This window comes from Staurois parvus, unplaced genomic scaffold, assembly GCF_062004578.1.
Source record: "Staurois parvus isolate SC_StPar_1 unplaced genomic scaffold, SC_StPar_1.0 ptg000287l, whole genome shotgun sequence".
Lineage (NCBI taxonomy): Eukaryota > Metazoa > Chordata > Amphibia > Anura > Ranidae > Staurois > Staurois parvus.
Window position 1 is genome coordinate 18809125 of NW_028318083.1, and position 19419 is coordinate 18828543.

General features: G+C 40.2%; 1 protein-coding gene across 2 annotated transcripts in view; it reads right to left on the reverse strand.

Annotated features, from left to right (window-relative positions):
• Positions 1 to 19419, reverse strand: part of CAP2 (cyclase associated actin cytoskeleton regulatory protein 2) — a 195172-nt gene that overhangs the window by 69087 nt on the left and 106666 nt on the right. For both annotated transcript variants that reach the window (XM_089682282.1, XM_089682283.1), the window contains exons 5-6: positions 2689 to 2832; positions 153 to 238 (exon numbers count right to left, since the gene is read on the reverse strand). In XM_089682282.1, coding sequence (XP_089538408.1) covers positions 153 to 238; positions 2689 to 2832 — 230 coding nt within the window. The remainder of the gene's footprint in view (positions 1 to 152; positions 239 to 2688; positions 2833 to 19419) is intronic.

Genomic DNA, 19419 nt, shown 5'->3' on the forward strand with positions numbered 1-19419 from the left:
GTCACTACACATTGCCTTTAATCTATATTAAACTTATTATACTACAGCTACTGCATCAATTAATTTAATGTCCCATGTGCATGAGGCTTAAAGGTTTGGAAAGTATTCTGCAATGTCTGAATTATACTATATGTCATGCAGATTATACATACATATTTTTGTAGTCTTTCAACACCCGGTTTGTATAAAATGCAGCAGCATCGGCCATCTCCTTCACATAGGGACCTGGAGCAGGAGTCTAAATATAAGATAAATTAGAGAAAGGCACTTATTAATCTGAGAATAAATCTTAAGGCACCTACACAAATTTTTAAAGAGGGAATTGAATACAATGCAATAGGACTGCAAAAGCTAATTCCCACTCAAGTGATCTTTCCATATTGTTCAATAATAATATACACTTTTAGTAATTAACTTTATCATAATAATTGCAACTTAGAGCATTTTATACCACATAAAGGGGCCATAAAACATTTCTGAACATATTTAGCTGCCAAATGATGTAAGGATGTGTAGCCTTTGGCCTTGTTCGCATTATGCCCATAGAAGGCTGTGTTTACCTATACAGAGATGCACAGGTGTTTCTTGCATCTCTTTGCAGAGAGTCCCAATAATTTCAGATGTTGCAAGGCAGCTGCACGGCCACAGACGATGCTCCCACTAAAGTGTACGCTGCAGCTGCATGGACGCAGACAATGCTCTTATGCTAACATCTGTGCGGGTGCAGCCCCAGAAGCCCACTGTCTATGTTCGGGGTCATGCACCTGTACCCACATCTGTGTGGTGTGTGCATCCCTATGTGGGTAAACATGGTCCTCCATTGGTGTATGTTTTTATCAACTGGAGAACAGCTGAGGCCTACTTCAATTTAAACCCCTAAAACTGCTGAGGACCCTCAAAAAAGTGAGAGGACTATGTTTGGATAAAAAAACCCACTAGTTTAAAATGGCTGTCCCAAAGCATGATTAATAATACATTTACTGCTAAGTTATTGGGTTCGCAGCATACATTTTTGCTAAAAATAAAAAAAGTGAATTGTTACGCGTGTATGCAGAACATTGTCCCCACAATTCCAATTTACAGATAATTGGACCAGATTCCATTTAGATATGTTTGCCATTGTCACCTGTGGCAAAACAATAAAGTTTGACAGATTTGTGTGCTAGGATAAAACTCTAATCAGATAGACAAATGGAGACAACAGTGATTATGAAACGTTTACTACCACAGTATAAGCCGTAAGCGTTCTAACTAGAAATGTATTTCAAATATTGAATAAGTTGGAAGATATATATATATATGTGTATATATATATATATATATATATATATATATATATAGTCATGGCCAAAAACATTGGCACCCCTGCATTTCTGTCAGATAATGTACCACTTCGCCCAGAAAATTGTTGCAATTACAAATGTTCAGGCACTCTCATGTTTATTTCTTTTGTTGGTATTGGTATGACACAAAAAAGTGAAGAAACAAAAGGCCATTTCAAACTAGTGTTTTTTTGGTCCAAACATACTTCTCTCACTTTTTTTGAGGATCCTCAGAAGTGTTAGGATTTTATATTATCTATATTGCCAAAAAGTATTGGGACACCCCTCCAAATCATTGGATTCAGGTGTTTCAATCACCTCCATGGGCACAGGTGTAAAAAATCAAGCACCTAGGCAGGCAGACTGCTTCTACAAACATTTGTGAAAGAATGGGTAACTCTCAGGAGCTCAATGAATTCAAGTGTGGTACCGTGATAGGTTGCTACCTGTGCAATAAGTCCATCCGTGAAATTTCCTTGCTACTAAATATTACATGGTCAACTGTTAGTGGCAATATAACAAAGTGGAAGCAACTGGGAACAGCAGCCATGAAGTGGTAGGTCACGTAAAATGACAAAGTGGGGTAAGCACATGCACAGTGTGCAGAAATCGCCAACTGTCTACAGAGTCAATAGCTAAAGACCTTCAAACATCGTGTAGCCTTCAGATTAGCACAACAACAGTGCATAGAGGGCTTCATGGAATGGGCTTCCATGGCCGAGTAGCTGTATCCAAGTCTTACATCACCAAGTGCAATGCAAAGCATCGGATGCAGTGGTGTAAATCACGCTGCCACTGGACTCTAGAGCAGTAGAGACGTGTTCTCTGGAGTGACGAATCATACTTCTCTGTCTAGCAATGTAATGGACGTATCTGGGTTGGCAGTTGCCAGGAGAATGGTACTTGCCTTATTGCATTGTGCCAAGTGTAAAGTTTGGTGGAGGGGGATTATAGTGTAGGGTTATTTTTCACGGGAGTCCTGACCTCATCCCAATAGAATAGATGAATTAGAGCGGAGACTGTGAGCCAGGCCTTCTCATCTGACATCAGTACATGGCCTCACAAATGCGCTTCTGGAAGAATGATCAAACATTCCCATAGACACACTCCTAAACCTTGTGGACAGCCTTCCCAGAAGAGTTGAAGCTGTTAAAGCTGCAAAGGGTGGGCCAACTCAATACTGAACCCTATAGACTAAGACTGGGATGTCATGTGTGTGTAAAGGCAGGTGTCCCAATACGTTTGGCAATTTGGTATGTATATATATATATATATATATATATATATATATATATATATATATATATATATATATATATACCTTGTATATAATGTTTGCATGCGTGTTAAAAGGGTGTGATCTTACCACAGCAATCCAGCCAAGTGCCAGGATACTTTCACTCACGGCAGAAAGATGGTTGAACATTTGGCTTCCTCGGTTTTTCTCTCGGAATGTCTGGATCTCAAGAATCCTTTCAGATACAGGTTTTAAGATCAACACCGTCTCATCCTGTAAGTCAATACACAGTTTAGAATGAGAAATGATGTGCATATCATAATGTATTTAGTTTTAAATTAAAAGCTCAATACTATGCAGTAGAATATACTGTAGGTTTATTTCTTCTTTAGGATCCCCAAAGATGATTCCGTTTTTTTCATTCAATCAGCAGTTTGAATGACAACAACTGATTCTATTCCCCCATGCACACATTCCAGTTGAATGGGAGAATCACTCCCGCTGAGCTATTGTGCTCTGGTGGTGAGGAGACTTCCTCCTTGTCAGAATACAATGATCAGCACTGCCACCTATAGCCTGTGGCGCTGATTGAGGGGCATTTGTTCAACAGCTTGGTTATACAGAAGATGGATTGACTTCTGTACAACCATTGTCACCATACATGGATCGGAATTCAGCTGGTCCCAGCCGAATTTCAATCCATGAATGGCTGGAGTCAAGGAGTAGTTGTATAGCTCACCTAATATTTGAGCAAAATTTACACTAGCCTCTAAGCCGGCCATACACAGTTTGAATCATGTATGGGCAGGCTGAATGTTCCTAAGCTGATTGATTGATCAACCTGGGTAACAAAAGTCTGTCTGATTTTACATGTGATTATTGGTAGTGGCTACTTTAGCTGCTAACCGTAATCACTGAGTTATCCTGGCAGGGAGGTCTCCCCCCACCCAGAGAACACAATGGCTCGGCAGGAGGGATTCCCTCATGAACACTGACTGTGCTGATGGGGGAATTGGGTTGCAGGAAAGAAAATCACTCCATCTATGGCTAGTTTTAAGCTTGTTTTTTTTTGGTTATTTAAATGCCGGAGGCATTATCTGGAAAGTATAAACAAACACAATGCTTCCCAAATAAAGTTCCCCTGCATTTAAATGTTCTTGTGTTTACATGGGTCACCATACATTTAAACAAGTTTAGAATATCTAATGAAGGGATCTCCAAACTATGGCCCTCCAGGTGTTGAGGAACTGCATGTCCCATGAGGCCTTGCACGACTGACAGCCACAGGCAAGACTCCCAGAGGCATAGGCATGATGGGACTTGTAGTACTTCAACATAGTTTGGAGACCCCATTCTAATCTATTTTTTCTAAAGGCAGCAAGACTGAATGCATCTAAACTCTAAGTGTGAATTAAACCATAAAAATCACATGTATTTGGAGGAAATGTCCTAAAAGTATATATGCCACTACCAATGTGAATGAGGCCTTCAAGATCATAAAACAGATTTTGATATTTTTTAGGTGATATTGCCCAACATCAGTTATACATTCATTAACAGTAATTCTTTTGCCTATAATAAAGAATTCATAGCAAGTGTTCCTCTTTAATGGCAGAAAAATGCACACAGGTAACTGGACACACTACTAAACAATTGTTCTCTTTCATGTGAAAAGTAACAGTAGTACCTTCACAGATTTAAAAATGCATAAAATATAAAAATTGGCAGCATAACAACTCTTAAATATATACAGAGAGCTGTGCTACATAAACATTTTTTCCTTCTGTGTTAGAGCCAATGTTAGCTGTTTACATACTAGTAGCAATTCCAACTCAATACAATGTTGCAGGGTAAGTGACAAATGTGTCCAGCTACTGTGCTTTCTTCTTATTAAGATGAAGCTGATACAGGCAGAACAGCCAACAGAAGATCACGCCAGCCTTCAAATATTCTCAGGCATACCAACTTGTCTGGAAAATTCAATATTGCCAATATGGGTTGTGCTGTTTAATCTCATGAATTTAATTTTAAAAAAAGCCACACAATTCTGTATGCAATTTTGTGTCAGAAATTTCTGCTCATTAAAGGATTTCATATCTGCTTAGTGGACCTAGGTTTGCAGTGGATCCCCATTTGGTGAATTTTATTTGGCCACAAATGACCAACTTTGGCTTGGATCAAAGTGGAAACTCTTAATTTTACACATTACAGCTGAACTAAACTGCATCCGAGCACCACAAACTAAAATTGCTATTTTATTCATTTTTAATATTCAAACTTGTCCATCAACCTCAGTCTCCGTGCTTTGTTTGGTTGGAAATCACTTTGTAAAACACTCCCTAGCATTTCTGGCCACAGTCATCTTGAGTAAGGGTAGATGATTCATGTAGCATTTACTTCCCATATGCCCTTAGCTCAGGCATGTAGGCAGGAGGGTGTGCTTAGCTGAGAAAACCTATCCTCCCCTCCTGAAGACTCGTGGGATATATGACATCTATTTGACCTAGGCTTGGAAACCAGGATCTTAATCCAGCGACGTGCACGAGAGCAGCATCTCTCCCAGGTCTATCCCTCCTCCTTGGCTTAGATGCTGAAGTCAGAGCCATTGGCTCCCTCTGCTGTCAATCACAGCTAGTGAGGAGGGGGGGTGGAACCGAGCCATGCTCTGTGTGTCTTATAGACACATAAAGTGGGCTCAGGATCGAGCATGTACGAGTGCCCCCAGAGCTAGCAGCTTGCTATGGGGGCATTCAGCAGGGGGAAGAGCTAGGTTGTGTCGACGGAGGACCCAAGAAGAGGAGGATCAGGGCTGCACTGTGCAAACAGTTGCACAGAGCAGATAAGTATAACAAATTTGTTATTTTTTTAAAATAAAATTGTGTACCTTTACAATCACTTTAAAGTGCTTGGGCACTAGGGTGTATACATTATTTGGGTGTTTTTAAGTAGTTGGGTTTATTTCATGTTCTTTGTATGTGTGTTTTTCATGTAATGTCTCTTTATCTTTATTAATTTACTTTTTCATTTTTTGTTTTTTTTTTCCTTCTGGGCAGCCATATAAAACAATGTGGTTAGGTCTTTTTAGCGCAAAAACAGGTCCAGGATAGTTGAAAGGAACTTACCTTACCTTTAAAAACATTAATATGTATTTGGGTACTTTAGTGTATTTCATTAATGCTCTTTATGCTCTTTGCATTTTTATATTGTTTTATGCCCATAGTAAAAAGGAGTCCATCTTATCCCCATGAGGCATTTGGAGCCCACTGCACCCTTAAAAACCACAAAAATCACCTTCATTTCACCTTTCCCACCAAAAAGGCAATACTTCACTGAAATATCCTGATTTTTCTGAAGTCTGGGAAATAAAAACTCTTCTTTTCGTTCATCTCTAATCACCATTTTTGAACAGTATACAAAACAAGCTCTTATTAAATGCATACGAGTAAACACTGTAACATAGTTAAATGCATTTTTGTGAAAAGTAGTGAGCTGTGTTTACTTTGGGGTACATTTACTAAAGGCAGATAGACAGTGCACTCTGCAAGTGCAGTGGCACTCATTTTCACCAGATTACATGCAAATAAAAAAAAAAAAACAGCATTTTTGCTTGCACATGATTGGATGATGAAAATCAATAGACTTTCACTGCATTTACTAAGCTCTGGGGAAAATGAGTGCAACTGCAATTGCAAAAGGCACAGTCTATTTGCTTTTAGTAAATCCACCCCTTTTGAGTACCCAAACATGTGCAAAGGGAATAAAAGAAATAAACAGGATTTTTTTCTAGCAAATGACTGGGTATTTAAAGTAAACACCACTTTACCTTATTCACTAACATTTACTTTGCAAAGTGAACAAACAGTGCTTTAGTATATCAACCCCTGGTTTTATTGCTTCACAATAAAAACCTGCTTTGGCTTGTCACTGATTGATAGAGGTCTAGGTTACACACTCAAATGGTGATTCGTCAGATAAGATTTGTGATTTTGCAAGAAGATACTCTTATTTTTTGTGTACAGTTTTGTAATCAGTACAGACAAATTGCATGCCCTTTCTTCAAATTTATGGAGCGCTATTAGTAAATTGCTTATGGATATCACATGTCAGTTGACAAATAGCCAAAATGCTGACAAATTGGGGGAGATTTACAAATAAATGGTGCACTCAGAATCTGATGCAGCTGTACATGGTAGCCAATCAGCTTCTAACTTTAGCTGGTTTAATTAAGCATTGACAATAAGGCTAGGTTCACATTTGTGCGGGTGGTGCCACTGCGGATCCACATGAAAATCAGTGCAGCCGCACCACCCGCACAGAGGAATGCGGACCCGCGGGCGGGTGCCATCAGTTCTAATGGCATGCTGCCTACACTGGAAAACGCAACCGTACTGGGAACCAAGGTTCCCGTGCCAGCTGCGTTTTTCGGAAGAAGTTCAGGGATTCTTCTCTGCGTGTCATGGGGCATGGGAGTCCATTCAAATGAATGGGCTCTCGTGCCCATGCAAAACGCACGGCCGCATATATGTGAACCAGGGATAAAACCTGAAAGCTGATTGGTTTCTATGTAGAGCTGCACCAGATTTTGCAAGCATCAGTTGAAATAAATCTCCCCCGATTTGTCAGCATTTCAGGTATTGGCCATCCGACATGTAGGCGTGCAAATTGTCTGTAGTGGTTTTAAAATTATACAGACATGAGTATGGTTTAAAGCAGAGGATATAGTAACATGTGACACCCTTGTTTTCAGTACATTTATCATACAGAATGGGCTTACCTAAGTACAAATTTACTGTTAAGCTTTTCCAGACAAAGTAAAGATGTAAATCCTCTAATGATGACAACGTCATGACCAGGAATTTATTTTACAGGAGCTTTTTCATTCTTCCTGTATGTGTTCACTGCACTGGGCAAAGAGTGATTCATTTAACTTATGGACCAGAAAGGGGCATAGAGTAGAAATTGTGTACAATATACCTCAAGCTCATTTTTAAAGAGTTTATTTGCAGCCTTAACTATATTCAGGTGCCCTGCTTTTAAACAGCCAGAGAACCATAATATTTTGGTATGGTTGTCATTTTGATGAAGACCACAGCCGGGAAAATGATGGCCATGAAGGACACAGCCATAAACAATGGGGTAAAAAATCAGTATTTACAGTCTCAAATGACATTAGGCTCAACACTGCATCCCTTATTTTCCATGTCCAAAAATGATGGCTACTATATTCTAGAGCTGAAGTGAAACAAACTTACTACAGACCATAGTTATGGTTACAGTTTTTTTCTGCTTGGCCCAAAACTTATTTTTTTCTAGTTTTGGATATAGTAAAGAAGAATCAGAATCCCTGTTGGGTTCATATTGTTGTCTATGTCCCTGTTGGGGAAATTTCCCTCTACTTCCTATCCCAGTGACGATGATTAAACGGGCAGACTCGACAGACCACTCAGTCTTTTTTCTGCCGACACTTTTCTATGTACCGGTACCTAAATTGAAGCTTTTAAGGGCTTTTTTTTAAATAAAAAAGAGGTCATACCTACCTGCGCTGTGCATCGATATTGCACTGAAAGGTCCTTTACTGGCAATCTCCCGCCGGCGCTGTCCACTCCTCCCTCCTCCGGGTTTCTCCTTAGCAGGCATTTATATATAGGGAGATATTTCAGGGAGGTATTTCATAAACAAGGGTTTAATACTACTAACCCCCTAATATAAGAAATGTCTTTCTTGTATAAACCATCTGATTCAGGGTTCCTTTGGTTTCTGCCCCCCCCCAAGAAAAAGAAAGAAATTGAAGGTTGTCGGGGTCCCAGGGGATGTATATTGTATAATCCACAAAGAGAGCACACCTGTTCCTCAATGATAAATACCAATAAAATTGTGATCCTGGTTTAAAATATGCTTTTGACTCAGATTTCAATTCTCAATACAAGAAGGTGAAGAATATTGTACAAAAATATTGCTTATAGATAGTTATTTAGGGAAGGTTTTAGTGAAACAATCTAAGTCCATCTATGGAGGAGCTAGGAATCTGCAGAGTCAATTGGCTCTAAGAAGTGGTCACATTTGTAGATGTAAATATAGTCAAATTTTAAGTGTAGGATTTTTTTTGTGGTAGATGGTTGGTATGGAGAAATAATCCTAATCAAGGTAAATATAATATTCTTAAAATCTAATAAGAATGGGCAGGAGTTTCAGATTAGACATTTCATATTTTGGGATACAACCCATGTTACAGAACTATTAGACTACCCTTGTGGGTACTAATACTACTGCATATGGATACCAGAATAAAATTAAGGGTAGGATTAGGTAAACATCTGAATAATATTAGAAAAGATCTGAAAACCCATACTCAAGCATTGCACATTAAAACGCACCATAATAAAGTTTAAAATTCTGTCTTCCATGGCTGAATGGGTTCTAATCTCACATAAAAAAAATGAAACATTTAAAATATATTACCTTGACGCACATAGCCTTAGAGCAGGGGTCTCCAAACTTTCTAAACAAAGGGCCAGTTTACTATCCTTCACATTTTAGGGGCGCCAGACTATGGCCCCATCTTCGGTAGCATTGGGATGAATAGTGCCCCATCCTTGGTGTCATTGGAAGGAATTGTGCCCCATCATTGGTGTCATTAGGAGGCATTGCGCCCTATCGTTGGTGTCATTGGGAGGGATAGTGCCCCATTGTTGGTGTCATTGGGGGGAATAGTGCCCCATTGTTGGTTTCAGTGGGAGGAATTATGCCCCATTGTTGGTGTCAGTGGGAGGAATAGTGCTCCATGCTTGGTGTCATTGGGAGGAATAGTGCTCCATCATTGGTGTCTTTGGGAAGAATTGTGCCCCATTGTTGGTGTCAGTGGGAGGAATTGTGCCCCATCATTGCTGTCATTGGGAGGAATTGTGCCCCATTGTTGGTGTCAGTGGGAGGAATTGTGCCCCATCATTGGTGTCATTGGGAGGAATAGTGCCCCTTTGATGGCATCACTAGGAGGAATAATGCCCCTTTGTTGGCATCACTGGGAAGAATGATGCCCCACTGTTGGTGTCATTGGGAGGAATTGTTCCCCATTGTTGCTGTCAGTGGGAGGAATTGTGCCCCATCATTGGTGTCATTAGGAGGAACTGTGCACCAGCATTGGCGTCATTGGGCCCCATTGTTAGTGCCATTGTGAGAAATTGTGCCCTTTTGTTGGCATCACTGGGAAGAATTATGCCCTATTGTTGGTATCAGTGGATAAAATAGTGCCCCAAGAACCAGATAAAAGCAAGCAAAGAGCTGCATCTGGTCCCCGGGCCGCAGTTTGGAGATCTCTGCCTTAAAGGTCTAAAAATAGGGGTCAACTTTAATTGTTTGACCAGTAATACAAAATAAAAGTTTACTTTGGGGTGTAATTTGTAAGAAATGTGCATAGCTGTTTGTCCAGCATATCTTCAGGTAAGTTTGTGTCTGTGCAGATGTGGGAAAAAAAATGGCGCTCTGCCAATCTAGGACGCAGGATTGTGCTGTAGTGATAGAATTGTGGTAACATTCACACATATGCTGGCATAGTTGGTGCTTCAGGAGCACTTTTAACATTTTAATTTGCTTTCTGGTGAATATTTTTTACGTTTTTTTTTTAATAAATGAGGAATACCACATAGTGTTGAGTGACACAGATTGGAAAGATTTAAGGGTTTTTCTACTGTTCACCTGTATTTTCACATTTTATGCTATGGGCTTCTAGATTTCTATTATTAATTGATTTTCTGAGCATTTTTATATTCTATTACACCAAGATTGCACATTGTGTTATACTGTATATTCATTTGTATATGTTTGTAATAAGGATTGAATATGAGCACTGTTCTTTTTATTTTACAGTTGTATTATACGTACCTTCACTTTTTGAAAACAGTAAGTGCATTGTGGTGTGCTGCAGTGTAGGTCCATTGGCACCTACAGTATTGTGCATTTGAGTGCCATTCTAAACAAATGATAACAGAATACACTGCACAGAGCACCATACATTACTGTGAGTTAGAGTAAGGCTTCCAAAGAAAGCCACCATCATTACGACCTTGTTGGGGGCAGGGAAAGGTTGCACATAATCAAATCCAAGGCAATCTTATCATTAAGACTCTAAGAGATAGAAGAAATCAGCATATGATTTAGCCCCAGTGACTACACATAACTGGCTCTTATTATGCCAACGGACACCTGGTTTGGGTGTCTAAAAGGATCAGTTAACACAGTTTAATATGGTGTGCAATTAGTAAATAATGTATAATTAGTATAAAATTCCTGATTGGATACAGTAGGGTACATGTGACAGTTACTAGGCACTTTCAGAACATTTACATCATCAGAGGCATATCCTACCAGCTCTTTCCTCTGATCACTAGTTTATAGTCATGGTGTCACCAGGGGTCTGAGAACCGGAAGAACTGCTTAGTAGTAGGTTGTGCCTTCACTAATATGGCATCTGTCTCACAGACACTCCAACAAACCGGGGTTTATTTACTAAAGCTGGTTCACTCAGAATCTTGTGCACTTCTGCAAGAAGCCAATCAGCTTACAGGTTGTATTGCTAACGCTTAATTGAACAAGCTGAGGTTAGAAGCTGATTGGCTACCATGTACAGGTAAACAAAATTCTGAGTGAACCAGCTTTAGTGCAGAAACCCCACAGTTCTGCAGAATGGTTACCAAAATGGGCCTAGGAAAAGAAATGTGTTTTGAATGCCTGTTATGAAAAGCTAAATCATTCACAATTGACTTGTCTCTTACTATATAAAAGATAAGATTGCTTACGTCTAGGTCCACTTTAACGTGAAATTCAAGTGTATTACTATCTAAGTTTGAAACTGCTTCCACCCCCATTCTCTTCTATACTAACTACCCTGTAAAAGTAAAATGCTTATACTTGCCTATGCTCAGAGTGCTCCAGTCCGGCCAGGTGATCTCCCAAGTAGCAGGCTGCAGGAAAGGTTGAGAGAGCGTCCCCTAGGCTTACTATGGGAAATCTGTTGTCGGCTGTCCCTCAACTTCCTTGAAACCAGCCACTGATTATATAACTGGACCAGACCACCCTGAGAATAGGCAAGTATAAGCCTCTCTCTTCTACAGTATAGGGTAGTTAGTATATGAGTTAGACGAAGGTAGGAGCAGTTTTAAGGTTTGTTAGTTCTAGACTTGATTTCCACCTTAAATATTACTGACCCAGTTGAGAGCGTTGGTTTGCTTTTCCTTTCTTATTGATTGGTTCTACATCCTGTAGGATGTTTCCTTCAACAGTTTATCTACGTTGGCCCATTGTAACATTGACACAATAGTTATGGCTTATATGAGTAATGTTTTTGACTAAGGTCTACAATGTTTTGGTTCAATCCAATGTAACAAGACAGAATTTATTTATTTTTTTTTTTACTGACACTAAACGTAACCTAATGTCTAACACCAATGACCTTTTGAAGTACTATACTGACCTTTTTTGGGCTGAAAACATTGTCATCAAAAACTAACAATCATTAGGGGTGATCTCCAGGCATGGTACAAATTTATCCAAAGCCCACCTCTCTAAACATGTCCCATATTTATTTTTTTTCTGTTGTCTTGTTCCTTGTCATCATCAGACTTGTAAAGGTCAACTGCTGGGAGGGGGATCAAGCCCTCTCAAGGTACCTCCATCAGTTCCTACTGATGTAGGCATACAAAGCCCTCTCCTATCAGAACTATTTCTCCCAAGAGCCCTTTCCCTACAGGTGTAAGTGGCTCTTGGGAGTCAAGGCAGTGGCATGTAATGGAAAGTAATGGATACATGTGAAGAGGGGAAGAGAGGGATGACGATAAGTGGAGTACTATAATCCAGTAGGGGAGCACTCAGGAAATGCTGAAATCACAGTTTGGAATTTCAATATACAGTAGCTATTCACTGGATTTCTAGAAGGTTCACCAGGTATTTTTCTGTACTTGCAGCAATATTGAGAGGATAAGTATGAAAAATGGGGCATGTATTAAATAAATTTACTCCATATGTATTTTTTTGCCAACACATACACTATAAGTTACACTATTATCAATTGTAGTGCAGCCTATTTTTGTTGACTTGTTGTAATACACTGCTCAAAGAAATTAAAGGAACACTTTGAAAACACATCAGATCTCAATGGGGAAAAATATCATGCTGGATATCTATACTGATATGGACTGGGTAATGTGTTAGGAACGTAATGATGCCCCATTGTTTGATGGAAATGAAAATTATCAACCTACAGAGGACTGAATTCAAAGACACCCTGAAAATAAAAGAGAAATAACGATGCAGCAGGGTAGTCCATTTTGCTGAAATTTAATTGCAGCAACTCAAAATGGTACTCAGAAATATATATGGCCCCCACATGCTTGTATGCATGTTTGACAACGTCAGGGCATGTTCCTGAGATGACAGATGGTGTCCTGGGGTATTTCATTCCAGATCTGGACCAGGGCATCACTGAGCTACTGGACAGTCTGAGGTGAAACCTGGTGGCATTGGATGGACTGAAACATGATATCCCAGAGGTGTTCTATTGGATTTAGGTCAGGCGAGTGTGTGACAATGGGTCCAAGGACTTCATCCTACCTAATGGCAGTCAGGGTGCCATTATCTAGCCTGTAGAGGTCTGTGCTTCCCTCCATGGATATGCCTCCCCAGACCATCACTGACCCACCACCAAAATGGTCATGCTGAATGATGTTACAGGCAGCATAACATTCTCCATGGCTTCTCCAGACCCTTTCATGTCTATCATATGTGCTCAGGGTGAACCTGCTCTCATCTGTGAAAAGCACAGGGTGCCAGTGGCGGATCTGCAAATTCTGGTGTTCAATGGCAAATGCCAATTGAGCTCTATGGTTCTGGGCAGTGAGCACAGGGCCCACTAGAAGATGTCAGGTCCTCAGGCCACCCTCAGGAAGTCTGTTTCTGACTGTTTGGTCAGAGACATTCACACCAGTGGTCTGCTGGAGGTAATTTTGTAGGGCTCTGGCAGTGCTTATCCTGTTCCTCCTTGCACAAAGGGGCAGATACTGGTCCTACTGATGGGTTAAGGACCTTCTACAGCCCTGTCCAGCTCTCCTAGAGTAACTGCCTGTCTGCTGGAATCTCCTCCATGCTCTTGAGACTGTGCTGGGAGACACAGCAAACCTTCTGGCAATGACACGTATTGATGTGCCATCCTGGAAGAGTTGGACTGCCTGTGCAACCTCTGTAGGGTCCAGATATCGCCACATTCTACCAGTAGTGACACTGACCCTAGCCAAATGTAAAACTAGTTAAAAACAGTCAGAAAAAATGAGTAGGGAAAAAATGTCAGTGGCCTCCATCTGTAAAACCATTCCTGTTTTGGGGTCATCTCATTGTTGCCCATGTAGTGCACTTGTTGTTAATTTCATTAACACCAAAGCAGCTGAAACTGATCAACAACCCCCTCTGCTGCTTAACTGACCAGATCAATATCCCAGGAGTTTAAAAAGTGTGCCTTTAATTTTTTTGAGCAGTGTACAGTATGTTTTAACTCCTGAAAGACTATTAAAAAAAGATGGGTTCCTTATCTTGATACTAATTGAAAAAATCTTCACAGCAGGAACAGCACTTAATTTTCCATTTCCCTCTAACCTAGATTTTAGTACACTTGATAAGTAAATCATTGAGATAAACCAGTAAGATGAAAATTCAGCTAATGTATCGTGGCAACACTATCGCCAAGGAATGAGTGTGCAATGACAACTCACAAGTCATTCACTGTCCAAGTCACCAGAAGCACATCACAGCTAAGAAACCAACAGCTGGAACTCCAGAATGAGCATGCCTATCAGCAACTGATATTAAAGAGGTACTCAGTTCAATATGTTTCAGCTGAAAATGAGAAAACCCAGCTGCTGGTCTTTTTATCACCATCGTCTATGTCTTCTGCATTCTTTGCACCTGTTTCACTGTCCAAGTTTTATGGCCTTCATACCACAGCCCTAGATTACTTGCTTAAAATAGCATGACTACAAATGACATGGCATCTGAATGTGCATGCTCTGGAAAAAAACATATATTTATTCCAAAGAGTACTGACTGCTCTGAAAAACATCATGTGCTTTGTATGTTGTTTGTTATTTATCCGCCAAGTAAATGAGCGATAGTAACATTTTATTTTGTAAAGGCCACTGATTTCACAAAAAAACTGCATATTGTTGTTTTTAAAGTTTGTCTGAAAATAATATATAAACATATATATATATATACACACACACACTATATATTCCAAGATTGTAAGCTCTAACAAGCAGGTCCTTGTTTCCTCTTGTACCAAATTGTATTGTAACTATTATGTCTACCTTCATTTTGTAAAGCGCTGTAAAAACTGTTGGCGCTATATAAATCCTGTATAATAATAATAATAATAATATTGTCAAAAGTATTGGGACAACTCTCTAAATCATTTTATTAAAGTGTTCCAATAACCTTCATGGCCACAGGTGTGTAAAATCAAGCACCTAGGCATGCAGACTGTTTCTACAAACATTTGTGAAAGAATGGGTCACTCTCAGGAGTTCAGTGAATTCAAGCGTGGTACCATGATAGGTTGCCACCTTTGCAATAAGTCCATCCGTAAAAAATATCCTTGCTACTAAATATTCCACGGTCAACTGTTAGTGATATTATAACAAGCGGAAGCAACTGGGAACAACAGCAGCTCAGCCACGAAGTGGTAGGCCACGTAAAATGACATGACAGAGTGTGGTCAGCGCATGCACAGAAGTCACCAACTGCCTGCAGAGTCAATAGCTAAAGACCTCCAAACTTCCTGTGGCCTTCAGATTAGTATAACAACAGTGCATAGAGAGCTTCATGGAATGGGTTTCCATGGCCAAACAGCTGCCTCCAAGCCTTACATCACCAAGTGCGATGCAAAGCGTTGGATGTAGTGGTGTAAAGCACGCCGCCATTGGACTCTAGAGCAGTGGAGACGTGTTCTCTAGAGTGACGAATCACACTTCTTTCTCTGGCAGTCTGATGGACGTGTCTGGGTTTGGCAGTTGCCAGGGGAATGGTACTTGCCTAACTGCATTACGTCAAGTGTAAAGTTTGGTGGAGGGGGGATTATGGTGTGGGGTTGTTTTTCAGGGGTTGGCTTGGCCCGCTAGTTCCAGTGAATGGAACTCTTAAGGCGTCAGCATACCAAGACATTTTGGACAATTTCATGCTCCCAACTTTGTGGGAACAGTTTGGGGATGGCCCCTTCCTGTTCCAACATGACTGCGCACCAATGTACAAAGCAAGATCCACAAAAACAGTTTGAGGTGGAGGAACTTGACTGGCCTGCGCAGAGCCCTGACCTCAACCTGATAGAACTATTATTACAGGTACTTCTATAGCGCTGTCAATTTATGCAGCGCTTTACATATATATTGTACATTCACATCATTCCCTAACCCACAAGGGGCATACAATCTAAGGTCCCTAACTTACTTTCATACGTACACATACTAGGGCCAATTTAGACAGGATCCAATTAACCTACCAGCATGTGTTCGGAGTGTGTGAGGAAACCAGAGAACCCAGAGGAAACCCATGCAGGCACAGGGAGAACATGCAAACTCCAGGCAGGTAGTGCCATTGTTGGGATTTGAACCAATCACCCATGTACCGCCAGGCGGAAGTGCTAACCATTTAGCCACTGTGCTGCCCAAGAATGGTCAAACATTCCCATAGACACACTCCTAAACCTTGTGGACAGTCTTCCCAGAAGAGCTGAGGCTGTTATAGCTGCAAAGGGTAGGCGAACTCAAAATTGAACCCTACGGACTGAGACTGGGATGCCATTAAAGTTTGTGTGTGTATAAAGGTAGGCGTCCCAATACTTTTGGTAATACACTATATAAATATATTATAAAGGGTTCTGATGTCTAGTCCTATGTAACATGCTCCAAGACTTCTCTAAGGGCCTGTGTCCACAGCCTTTGGGCTTATGTTGATGGCATCAGTCTGAGGTGCTTCTGAGATCATTTACAATTGAATGTTTAGCAGGTTTAGCATTTCCTTACATTTGAAAGGGAATGCAAAAGCCCACTGACACAGGCCCTAAAGGTAATTGAAAGGATATTCAAGCTTATTGTGATACTACCCCTTTGAGCTCTTGTGCCAGTTGATGGGCACTTAGAATGCACATGGCATTGCTATTACAAAACTATTTATTTCCTACCCCTAAACCCTCATAGGGGTTGATTTACTAAAACTGGAGAGTGAAAAATCTGGTGCAGCTGTGCATGGTAGCCACAGATATAAGTTGATCCAACTGGTTTGTTGAAAACATTTTCTCAGTCAGCAGCTGCAGTTAATGGGCGGTGCATGCTAATATGTATATTTTGACAATGGTGGAGTCCTGTTGTCTGTATGCAATGGTACAACTGAGGGATTCCTCTATCCAGTTCACTTGAGTGGATGGAGGAATATATTTATTTTGTTTTGTTTTTTTCAATTATCTCCCTGGCTGATCAAGAAAAAAATAGTCACCTATGGCCATCCTGATAGAATTAAGAGTATTCTAAACCATATTTGGCAGTCCAAGTGTAGCACAACGTAGAAAAAAAATAAAAATACTTTTTTGCATTGCAGTACGTCTCAGATGCTTGCCTACTCTTTCAAGTCCTTCTTTTACAATATATATATATATATATATACATATATATATATTTAATTTTTTTAACAATTTTTTTTTAAACAATTTTTTTAGGCTAGGTTTACACTGCTGGAATCTGATTTTGATCTAACTTTCAGTACGATTATGTAGTGAAACTTGACAAAGAACCATATAGACTTTGGGTGCTGCCCCAAGCAGTCACCCTGTAATACTCCGCTAACTCGCATTGACTGTGGGTGCAGGTGTTAAGAGAGTCTGTCCCAGCTCTGTATACACACATGGGAAGACAGAGGATGGAATACTGCTCTCCAAAGCAACAGCCCAAATGTAAAGAACAGTAAAATAAACAGCTTTAGCCCGATTCCTCTAGCATCAAACCCCACCCACTACGTTAGTCACAGAGGACCCCTTTACACCTGGGCTGTTCCTTTGGAGTGCAGCATTCCATCCTATCTCTTTCCTTGGATGCAACTTGGATGCTTCTTTGAAGTGGTTTGCATATTCAATCGGGCCAAAATTGTGCTGGAATCACACCAAAGTAGTACAGGAACCTTTTCAAAAATTGTGACGTGCCGAGTTGAATTGATGTAAATGGACACCATTGAAAACAACATATTTTGTCACGCAATTCCGTGCGACTCAAGTTTCATCTGAAATCGCAATAGCAGGGTCTTAATGCAGCTGCTTTTCAATAAAATGTTAAATAGCTATCGACTGCACTGAAAAGAGTTATTTACTTTGTAATAAGGGCTTCGACCTAACCCTTATCTATGATAAGTTGAGATAGCTTTGCATATCTATTTATGGAATGGTGTTGCAGCTATATATAATTCAATACGTCACAGTAGCTATCCATTTGGCTTCTTCTTAAGGTTGCAGAACGATGTTGCATGGTTAGTTATTGATGTACCAATGATGAGTTATGCAGAAAATCAAAGTTTCTAGACAAGGGGAGGCCCATGGGGAATGGAGGATAAGAATAATAGTTCTATATGTAGCAAACAAGCAAAAACGGAGAGTTCAATCTTGAGTGGGAGAAAGAAAACAATAAGCAGAGAAGACACAGAAGTGATCTGGAAACACATCCAGCATGACTGAGGCATGTGCTCTATGAAATGTCTTGTCATTTTAGACAGGGTACAGTTGCTTCAGATTACGTTAGGATCTTTTACATAAACACTTCTGTTTTATTACAGAGTATCTTAAGATTGTTTAGAAGAAGAGGTAAGTGCCGCAATGCCTGATGAGTCATCTTGACTCATCCATCGATTTTTTGTTAATTAACTCCTTCTTTAGTTTAGTATCTCAGTATGTCATCTGAATATCATCCCTAGGCATTAGATTTGACAAATTAAAACATATGACACTGCAGAATACATAAAACAGTTCTTTACATATGTATACATACATACAGTATATTTTAAATAAAAGATCATTGCATCATTTGCAGACCACCGCACCAAATACACGTAAAATATAGTTATAGGGCCCATACACAACTGCAAGTTTTAGGTGTGTTCCAGATGTGGTACTTTGAAAAGTGACAAGTTTGCTGTACCTTCAGTATAGTTTCCAGTAAAATGCTTGTTACACAGATTTTCATGGTAATGGGTGTAAATTGAACCTAAAATGCACATACAATGCACAGGCCCATACAAGAAGACACTGGGGCCAGCCTGGCCAAAGACAATTATGCTTTCAGTTAGTATTTCTATTGTGGGAGAAACTCAGGTAAACAAGGGAAAATATAAGGGCTCTGTACAGATAGTGCTATAGAGAGAATAAAACCCAAAACCTTATTATTAATATTTTTCAGGATTGTATAGCGCCAGCAGTTTGCTCAGCACTTTACAATATAAAGGGAGACCATACAGCAACGATACAGTTCAATACAAGAGGGTTAGGAGGGCCCTGCTCCTTGGAGCTTACAATCTAAGAGGGAGAAGCTGGTGGTACAAAAGGTAATAACTGTGGGGGATGAACTGATAGGAAAGATAGAAGATTCGGTTATTAGCTGAAGGCAGGATAGGCTTCCCTGGAGAGATAGGTTTTCAGATATTACCTAAAAGTGGGCAGAGTAGGTGATAGACGTATAGCTTGGGTAGAGAGTTCCAGAGGATGGGGGAGGCTCTGGAGATGAGCATTGGAGGAAAAGACAAGGGAGCTAAAGAGCAGGAGGTTGTGGGAGAAGCGGAGAGGACAGTTTG